Here is a 10,436-nt window from a genome sequence, read left to right as displayed (position 1 = left end):
TCCTGGAACTCACTTTGTAGACCAGGCTGGTCTCGAACTCAGAAATCCTCCTGCCTCTGCCTCCCAAGAGCTGGGATTAAAGGCGTGCGCCACCACACCCGACTCAGTCGGCGCTCTTAACCGCTGAGCCATCTCACCAGCCCCCTGTCTACTAGTTTTAAGTGTGGTTTTCCTATATTTTTTTCAAAGCCTTGAACTATGTCTTTATGTTATTTATTTGGGATTTTTCTGATTTTTGTGGACTGAACCCTTGGATCTCTTTGGACTGTCTCTTCTGTGGTTTTTTTCCCCAAGGTTGATTTTTAGCTTCATAGTCTCTTGGTGAGACAAAATACATGGAATTACTTTATTTTCTTACATATTGAGACAGAGTTATGTCCTACTATGTGGTCAACTTTAGAGCACCATGTAATGCTGAGAAAAATGTCTGTTCTGCGGTATTTGAATTGAATGTTTTATGGATATGTGTTAACTGTATTTGATCTATAGTATTGGTTTACTCCATTATTTAACTTCTTTATCCCTTTTTGGCTTGGATGACTTGTCTTGTTGAGGGTAGGATATGGAAGTCACCTACGTAATATTAAATCTGTGATTTTAAAACTAGTTTTATGAAATTGGGTACACCTGTGTTTTGTATGTATGTTTAGAATGATAGATTGTTTTCCTTAATCGTTATGAAGTGCCCTCCATCACTTCTACTCTGTGTTGGTCTATTTTGTCATATATCAAATAGAGACTCCTGCTTATTTCCTGATTCCATTTAGTTTGAATATCTTTTTTCATCTTTCATCTTAAGGTGGTGTCTGATTTTGGTGGTGAGGTATTTTTCTTGGAGGTGATACAGTCATGTTTTCTCATCCAATATGCAAGTTTATGTCTTTAGATGGGGAAGTTGAGTCTTGATACTCAGAGTTATTGTAGGTTTTATATTCATTCCTTTCATGTTGTTGATTTTGTTATGTTTCTTAGTCTTTGGTTCTTCAGGACCGGCCTCTTCATGCACTCCAGCAGCTCATAGCTGGTGCAAATGTTGGGGTGGGCCAGCTGAAAGCCCAGGATCTGTAACTGGGTGATAGCTAATTTGGTCAGCCTGCCTGCTCTCCTGAGTACATGCTACCATCTAGAGGTTGGGCTAGTTCTCCCACACTGAATGCCATTGGGGCCAGCTCTACTGTGCCCATGCCACCAGGATCAGCTCTCCAGTAGTGCCCAGGTGAGGAACGGGGCCAGCTCTCCTGAGCCCATGCTATGAGAGGTAGGGCCAGCTTTCCCTAGTGTAATAGCCAGTGAGGGGCAAGGCATGTTCATCACAGTGCTCAAACACCCACATGGTCTCAGGTGGCAGCCAAGGGCACAGACATTAACACAGATCCCTGCTACCATAGGAATACAGACCCAGACATCGTCCTTAACAGCAGCCCAGGCCAGGATGCTACCGTGGTCTCAGGTGTCGCACAGGCTGCTCATATCAGTTTGGCTTCTGGCATCTCTGTAGACCCTGGATATCAACATGGGACTCAGGCAGCCACCTGGACTGTTGACATCTGAATAGATCAATGGTAACACAGGCCATAGACATGAACATAGACCCCAGTTGCACAGGGTCCTCATATTCACCTGTTCCTTACCATCATTGCCTCCAATTACATTTTCCTCCACAGTGCACACACCTAGGCTTTGCTTTCTCTCCCATCTCTATACCGCATTCCGTCTCTCCATCACACATTCGCCCATTGTAGTGGACATGGGACTGGGCTTATGGGGTTTTTTAGTGATAGTTTTATTATATTTATTTTTATCTTTCCCTTCACCTATGCTATTGGTATTGACTATTAGACCTCAGCATTGTCACCATGTACTCTACGGCTTTGCTACACTCCAAGGCTTATAGTAGCTATTTTAAAATCCTTTTTGTTATTTCTTGTTTTCTCATTCGTTTCTAAGTGTGCTTTTGACTGTTTCCATTTTCTTTCCAGGTCATGGATTGCTTTTCTTTTTGTTGTATTCAGAATTTTTTTTTTTGTATGATGGATATTAGGACCATTATATTTTGTCCCAAAAACTTTGTGGTATTTAGACTTTGCCCTTCAATGAGTGATCAACATCTTTCTTCAGGTTGTCTTACTTGCCCAGTAAACTAGCTTACAGCTTCTCTTCTGTCCATAATCTACTCTAACAGAACCATATTTTTTATGTGCATGGGTGTACTTTTGATGTGCTGGTACTTGGCAGAGGCCAGAAGTAGGCATCTCTGGGACTGGAATTACACATAGTTGTGAGCTACCGCTGGGTATGGGTAATCAAATCCTGGTTCTCTGTAAGAACAGCCAGTGCTCCTAACTACTTAGCCATCGCTTCAGCCCTAGTCCCACTTTTCAGTTTCCCATTTTTAACTCTTTTTAACTCTGCTTTTCTACTATAATTTGTCTTTAAAATAGGTATTGTTTTGTTTTAATCAGTTCAAACATTTTCACAAGATAAAGATTCCAACTTCTGTTACCTACTTCATTCATTTAAAAAAAGTTTTTCTGGGTTATTTACTAAAGAAATAGAATCCACATTACTGAGTGAAATAGAATCCACATTACTGAATGAGGATAAATAACCATTTGGGTTAATAACCTATATTTTGACTTCTTTGTTTAAGTGGATTTATTTTGTGAGGATGGAATTAGGAGGCTATTTCTTCCAGTAATAAAAAGTAACAGAAAAACAGTTAAGGATATTTTGGTTTCAGATACATATTTCTACCAATTAAGGCATATTGGATATATCAATATTAGTTAGAAGCACAGAATATATAAGAAAGTAGTAATTTGTTGTTATGTATCACTCATTAGCACAAATGACTATATAATCTTTAAAAGAAACTATTATATTTATTTTTAATTGTGTTTTTGTATAATTAAAAAGCTTTTCTTCCCTCTAAATTTCTTTCAGTAATCCTAAGTCAGAGAGTCAACGAGTAAATAAAAAAGTCAACAATGATGCTTCACTTAGAATTCACAATCTGTCCATCTTGGTGAAACAGATAAAATTTTATTATCAGGTAAGTGGCCTTTTCTTTTTAAAATAATATTTTAATAACAATGTGCATATTTATATTTTAAAATTATCCATTATAGAGAACTTGCATAAATGTTAGCCTACTTGAGTTACATTTTTGATATATGCTTTTTTAACACTTAAGTTGAATACATATGTCAGTTGTCAACTCTGTGCATTATTTTTTTAATTTCTGGATATTTTGCCTACATATCCGCCTGCCTCTGCCTCCCAAGTGCTGGGATTAAAGGCATGCGCCACCACTGCCCTGCTTCTTTTTTTTTTTTTTTTTAAGACAGGGTTTCTCTGTGTATCCCTGGCTGTCCTCAAACTAAGCATGCTTCTGAGTACAGTGACTAAAGGCATGCACCATCATGCTCTGAATTTGAGTTGAATATATAAATTTACCCAGACAAAAACAGACACTGCCCTACCTGAGGCTCAAACTTACAACCCTGGGATTAAGAGTTTGATGCTCTACCAAATGAGCTAGCCAGGCCACTAATTACCTAGTCTAGCTTTATTAATTTGTCTCTTGAACTCTTGAGTATTGAGAAAGAAGAGTTGAAGTGCTATTTTAAGCCAAAGGATTTATCAACTTTTCTTTTATATATGTGAAGAAGAGACTTTAGTAGGTGAAGATTAACATAAACTTATTTTGGAGAACTGGATCATTGTTTCTACATTTTATCCAAATTATTGGCTTAAATGTTTTTAAGAAAATCTTCTATTTCATGTTTTACAGTTTCATACATGTATATACAGCATATCTTAATTATATCCATCCACCATTGACTCTGATCTGCCTTCACACTTCTCCTGGAAGTCCCTTAAAATGTATCCCTCCCTCCCTTCTGGTAACCCACCAAGTCCTGTCAATGCTGCCTGCTGGAGCATTAGCTGGTTTTACTGGTGTGGTTTTGTGCAGTTAACAGAGTTGCAGTGAATTCATTAGTAAAGCAGCCATGTCATGTCATGTTACATCAAGAAGAGCTTTTGAAATCCTCTGACTCTTAGATTTCTTCTACCCCTTCTTCCTCAATTTTTACCAAATTAAATATTTTTATATGAAGTCTGTTATTTCTCCAAAATTCATTATTAAAATACTTTTTGTTGTTGTTGTTGTTGTTTTTGAGACAGGGTTTCTCTGTGTAGCCCTGGCTGTCCTGGAACTCACTTTGTAGACCAGGCTGGCCTCGAACTCAGAAATCCGCCTGCCTCTGCCTTCTGAGTGCTGGGATTAAAGGCATGTGCCACCACGCCCAGTCTTAAAATACTTTAATTCTCATACAAAGGCCAAAGTTATCCTGTGTCTATATGCTTTTTTAGAGTAGTATTATAACTTTAGAATAGATTAATTTTAAGTAATTTTTATAACTTTTAAACTCTTCATTTTTATTTTTACTGTAAAAATTTTATGCAAAAGAATGTTTACTTGAATGAATATGTATGTGCACCATGTGGCCTACAAAGGCCAGAAGAGGGTGTCTCATCCTCTAGAACTGGAGTTACAGATGGTTGTGAACATGTGTTCTAGAAATCAAAACCAGGTCCTCTGCAAGAACAGCAAATGTTCTTAACCACTGAGCCATCACTCCAGCTTCTCTGTTGTTCTTTTTCAACTCTACAAAGTGTTTGTCAAATCAACCAGTGTTTCTTTAGGTCAAGCTACAGGTCTTCTTTCTCTGGTGTGTATCCCCAGTATACAAGGAGATCAAAAGAGAGTATCAGATCCCTTGGAACTGGTGGTACTGATGATACTGGTTGTGAGACACCATGTAGATACTAGGAATCAAATGTAGGCCTTCTGCAAGATTAACAAGCACTTTTAACCACTGGGCCATCTCTTCAGTCCTTCTTAATTTTTAAAAGACTTTATTTTATATGTGTGCGTGATGTGCCTATATTAGTGCACATGGGCATCAGTGAATGGCATCAGATCCCTTGGAGTTACAGAAAGTAATCCACAGTTGCCTTGTGGGTTCTGGAAACTTAACACACACACACACACACACACACACACACACACACACACACACACACGATGTCCACTGAGCCATCTCTTCAGCCCCTACAATTATATATTCTTTGTTTCTTTTGTTATAGTGATGTTTGTTTTCTCTTCTGATTGCTTTTTTGATTGATACCAACTTTGTCAAAATTACATATTGCTATTCTTTTTTTGTGTGGGGGGTCTTTTCTTTATTTACATTTCAAATGTTATCCCCCCCCAAAAAACTCTCTATCCCCTTCCCCCTCCTCCTGCTTCTGTGAGGGTGTGCTCCCACCCACCCGCCCACTCCCACCTCCTTTCCCTCACATTCTCCTACACTGGGGCATCAAGCCTTCATGGGATCAAGGGCCTCTTCCCCCATTGATGCCTGACAAGGCCATCCTCTGCTACATATGTGGCTGGAGCCATGGGTCCCTCTATGTGTACTCCTTGGTTAGTGGTTTAGACCCTGGGAACTCTGGTTGGTTGATATTGTTGTTCTTCCTAAGGGGTTGTAGACACCATCAGCTCCTTCAGTCCTTTCTCTGACTCATATTGCTACTCTTAATTGTCTCAGTTTTCACTTAACTCCATCTTTTCACTTTAAGTCTTTTTCGTAGAAAGAGTAGGATTTTTCTTAATATAATAAGCTATTTTTTTGCCAGGCGGTGGTGGCACACGCCTTTAATCCCAGCACATGGGAGGCAGAGGCAGGCAGATTTCTGAGTTCGAGGCCAGACTAGTCTACAGAGTGAGTTCCAGGACAGCCAGGGCTACACAGAGAAACCTGGTTTCGAAAAAAAAAAAAAAAAAAAAAAAAAAGCTATTTTTGTGTGCTCATATTGTGTATTGATACTGTGTATTGAACCTAGGACCAAGTGCTGTATCACTCTGTTGTGTCCTCAGCCTTTTAATTTTAAAAGATAAGTCTGTTTGGACATAGTCATATTGATTGGTAGTTCTTTACTCTGGGTCCTTGGAATGTGTTCTTGTATACCTACCTGGCTAGGCTTTTCCACTGAGAGGCCTAATGTTATTCTGATGGTTTGTTTGTTTGTTTATTTTGTTTTGTTTTTTTGTAAGTCAGTTGGCATTTTCCTTTGCAGCTGTTAAAATTGTTTAATTTTATGGTTTTAGCATTTTAACATCATGGAGAATTTCTTTTGTGGTCATGTCTGTTGATCTGTTGAGGGTTCTTAATGGATCCTGTACTTGGATATTCATATATCTGTTTTAGATTTGGGGAATTTTCAGCTTATCTCTGTAAATTGTTTTCTGTGCCTTAAGTTTGTGTTTTAATATCTTTTTATGTACTCAGTGGAGTTCAGTTTCTTGGTTGTGGCCTAAATTTCTTGATAGTTTTGGGTTTTTGGTTTTTGGGGCTTTTTGGTATGTGGATGTAAATTTCTTTTTATTGATGAATTTTCTTTTATTTGGTGCTGCTATCCACTGTGGTAGTTTTTGTTGTTATTATTGGTTTTTAAATGCATTGTTTTTTTCACATTTCTGCTTTTCTGGATTCATTTTTGTTGTTTGTCTGCTGTGTTATCTGTTTCCCTGGTAGATTTCCCATCTGTATGCAGACTGTGTTGCCTAGGTCATAAGTGTGCTTCCTTACTTTTCTCACCTGTTTGTTATAATTCTCTTTGAGGTTATTTATTGTTTTTTAAACCAAACTGTTGTGTTGCTTTACATTTTACATTTTCTATATCTTTCAGTTCTTTCAATGAATTGATTGTGAACCTCTTTCTAAAATTTTTTAGGTAGGGTCTCACTACATAGATTGATCTGAAGCTTACTGTGTTGATCAGGCTAGCCTAGAACTCATAGAGTCCTCTGCCTATCCTTTGAAATGTTGTGATTAAAGACAAGCCTACACCTGTCCACTGAGTGTGAGCTTTTATAGGAGGAATCCTCTTGATTTTTTCATATTTTGCTTCCAATTTGTAGTTTATACATTTGTCAGGGTTGGTATTTCATTATTTGGGATTCTTCTTAGGTACAAACTTTCTCTGAAGGGCTCAATACCTCTTGACTCCCAGACAGGAGAAAAACCACCATAGCTATAAACACGCCAAGACAAAGCATATACACAAAAGTAAAAATTATAAATGATGTAGTAAAAAACTGGAAAATTCATGTTAATTGTGAAATGTAAAGCTAGGATAAGAGTAACAGTAAACTAAAGGACGCTATCATGAGAAGGGGAAGGTCAGGGATGGTAACAAAAATAAGACTTGTTTTTTCTTTTTTTATTCATTCATTTATTTTAAACATAACATTTTTTTAAGGAGGAGGAGATGAAAAGAAATCTTACAACAGAAAAAAATAAATTAAGTAAAGCTAAGATGATGATTAAAAATAGAACCATAAATATTTTTTAAAAATAATACAAGCAGTTAAAATAATTCTAAGATTAATAAACACATGTTGAAAAACATAGCAAAAAGTTGAATGACGAAGAAGTGAGGCAGCTTTATCTTGCTCCTTTACTGGACTCTGCTGGGTGTGTGTGTGTGTGGTGAGTTATAGTTGGTATACTTGTAGTTCCTGAGTTCTAGCTAGAGTCCAGTTGTCCTTCCTTGCTGTATTTATAAGTTTTTCTGCCCTGGACTATAGCCTTTATGGACTATAGCCTTCTAAGTTTTTTTCTTACTCCAGAGAATGTCTCCCTTCATTTTTGTACCCAAGATTTGCTTATATCAAAGCTTAAAGTATACCTCAATTTCAGTGGGTATCGAGAAATGAGAGTTCTTATGTATGACAGTATTAGTGCCTTCACAGCCAAAGCAGCATGAGACATGAGAGAAGGTAGAGGCTGTAGAAACTGAGTAGTGGGAGTCAGAAGAGCTGACTTATAGGTTAAGAGGGGTTACTGCTTTTGTAGAGGGGCACAACTCCATGTTGCCTTACCACTGCCTGTAATCCTATTTTTGGAATCGAAGATCCTCTCCTGGCTCCCATGGGCTTCTGTGTACATGTGGTGCACAGAATTCATGTAGGCACACACATGCACATAAATTTAAAATTAATATTTAAAAATTTAAAGGGATGAGGATGAGGATGTGGCTTAGTTGTTGTAATGTTTGTTTAGCATGCACAAACCCTGGGTTAGCTTCTCTAGTCCCACATAAACAAGAGAGCTTTGCAATTGTATGAGGTCCCATTTGTTGATTCTTTTTTAAAATTTTATTTTATTTTTACGTTATTTTTTTACACTCCATATTCCATTCCCCACCCCTCCCTATCCACCCTTGACTGCTCCACATCCCACACCTCCTCCCAACATCTCCACTTCCCACCCCACCTGACCTCTAAACTCCCTGGGACCTCCAGTCTCTTGATTGTTAGGTACATTATCTCTGAATGAACACAGACCCAAAAGTCCTCTTCTGTATGTGTTTTGCGGGCCTCATATGAGCTGGTGTATGCTTTTCGTTTGGTGGTGCAGAGTTCGATCGATCTCAGGTGTCCAGATTAATTGATACTGTTGGTCCTCCTACAGGATCACCCTTCTCCGCAACTTCTTTTAGCCTTCCATAATTCAACCACAGGTGTCAGCTGTTTCTGTCCATTGGTTGGGTGCAAATATCTGCATCTGACTCTTTCAGTTGCTTTTTGGGTCTTTTGGGGCCAGTCATGATAGGTCCCTTTTTGTGAGCACTCCATAGCCTCTGTGTCAGGCCTTGGAACTTCCCCTGGAGCTGCATCCTACTTTGGGCCTGTCGCTGGACCTTCTTTTCTTCAGGCTCCTCTCCATTTCCATCCCTGTAGTTCTTTCAGACAGGAACAATTATGGGTCAGAGATGTGACTGTGGGATGGCACCCCATCCCTCACTTGATGTCCTGTCTTCCTGCTGGGTGTGGGCTCTATATAAGTTCCTCTCTACTGTCGGCCTTTCATCTAAGGTCCCTTCCTTTGAGTCCTGGGAGTCTCTCATCTCTCGGTCTCTGATGCATTCTGGGGGGTCCCTGATTTTCCTCTGATTTCCTGAGGTTGCCTGTTTCTATTCTTTCTGCTGGCCCTTAGGGCTTCAGTACTTTCCCTCACTCAAAACCAGATCAGGTTCCCTTCTCCCCCCCCTCCCCACTCCTCTCCACAACCCCATCCACTTTCCCTCCCAGGTCCCTCCCTCCTTCCCCACTTTTGATTGCTTTCTTGATTTGTTAATTCTTGATCATAGAGCATAAGCATTGGTGATCTGTTCAGGAAATTTTCTCCATGTGTTCCAGGCTTTTCCCCACTTTCTCTTCTGTTAGTTTCAGTGTTTCTGGTTTTATGTGGAAGTTCTTGATCCACTTGGCCTTGAGCTTTTTACAGGGAGATAAGAATGAATCAATTCGAATTCTTCTATATGTTGATCCCCAGTTGAACCAGCACTGTTTTTTGAAAATTCTATCTTATTTTCTACTGGATGATTTTAGCTCCTTTGTCAAAGAACAAGTGACCTTAGGCATGGGGTTTCATTTCTGGGTCTTCAGTTCTATTCCATTGATCTACCTGTCTGTCACTGTACCAATACTATGCAGTTTTTATCACAATTGCTCTGTAGTACAGCTTGAGGTCAGGGATGGTGATTCCACCAGATGCTTTTTTATTGTTAATAGTTTTCACTATCCTGGATTTTTTGTTATTCCAGGTGAATTTGAGAATTGCTCTTTCTAACTTTATGAAGAATTGAGTTGGAATTTTGATTGGAATTGCATGGAATCTGTAGATTGCTTTCAACAAAATGGCCATTTTTACTATATTAATCCTGCCAATTCATGAGCATGGGAGAACATTCCATCTTCAGAGGTCTTTGATTTCTTTCTTCAGAGACTTGAAGTTCTTGTCATACAGGTCTTTCACTGTTTAGTTAGAGTCACACCAAGATATTTTATGTTGTTTGTGACTATTATGAAGGGTGTCATTTCTGTAATTTCTTTCTTAGCCTGTTTATTCTTTTGATAGAGGAAGGCTACTGATTTTGATTTGAGTTAATTTTATATCCAGCCACTTTGCTAAAGCTGTTGATCAGCTGTAGGAGTTCTATGGTAGAGTTTTGGGGGTCACTTAAGTATACTATCATATCATCTGCAAATATTGATATTTTGACTTATTTCTTTCCAATTTATATCCCTTTTGTTGTCTAATTACTCTAGCTAGAACTTCAGGTACTATTTTGAATAAATAGGGAGAGAGTGGGCAGCCTTCTCTAGTCCCTGATTTTAGTGGGATTGCTTCAAGTTTCTCTCCATTTAGTTTGATGTTGGCTACTGGTTTGTTGTATATTGCTTTTACTATCTTTAGGTATGGGCCTTAAATTCCTTTCCAAGACTTTTGCCATGAAGGGATGTTGAATTTTGTCAAATGCTTTTTCAGCATCTAATGAAATGATCATGGGTATTTTTT

At 38.6% G+C, this 10,436-nt stretch overlaps 1 protein-coding gene across 5 annotated transcripts in view; it reads left to right on the top strand.

Moving 5' to 3' along the window:
* Window positions 1-10,436, top strand: part of Ccdc88a (coiled-coil domain containing 88A) — a 134,317-nt gene that overhangs the window by 28,239 nt on the left and 95,642 nt on the right. For all 5 annotated transcript variants that reach the window (XR_003845015.1, XM_021210606.2, XM_021210605.2 and 2 more), the window contains exon 3: window positions 2,944-3,052. Coding sequence is in view for 4 of the 5 variants with exons in the window: in XM_021210606.2 (XP_021066265.1) it covers window positions 2,944-3,052 (109 nt within the window). In the remaining variant the exon portion in view is untranslated. The remainder of the gene's footprint in view (window positions 1-2,943; window positions 3,053-10,436) is intronic.

Source organism: Mus pahari, chromosome 13 (assembly GCF_900095145.1).
Source record: "Mus pahari chromosome 13, PAHARI_EIJ_v1.1, whole genome shotgun sequence".
NCBI lineage: Eukaryota > Metazoa > Chordata > Mammalia > Rodentia > Muridae > Mus > Mus pahari.
Note: the sequence above shows the minus strand (reverse complement) of the source record. Positions and strands in the feature narration are given on the sequence as shown.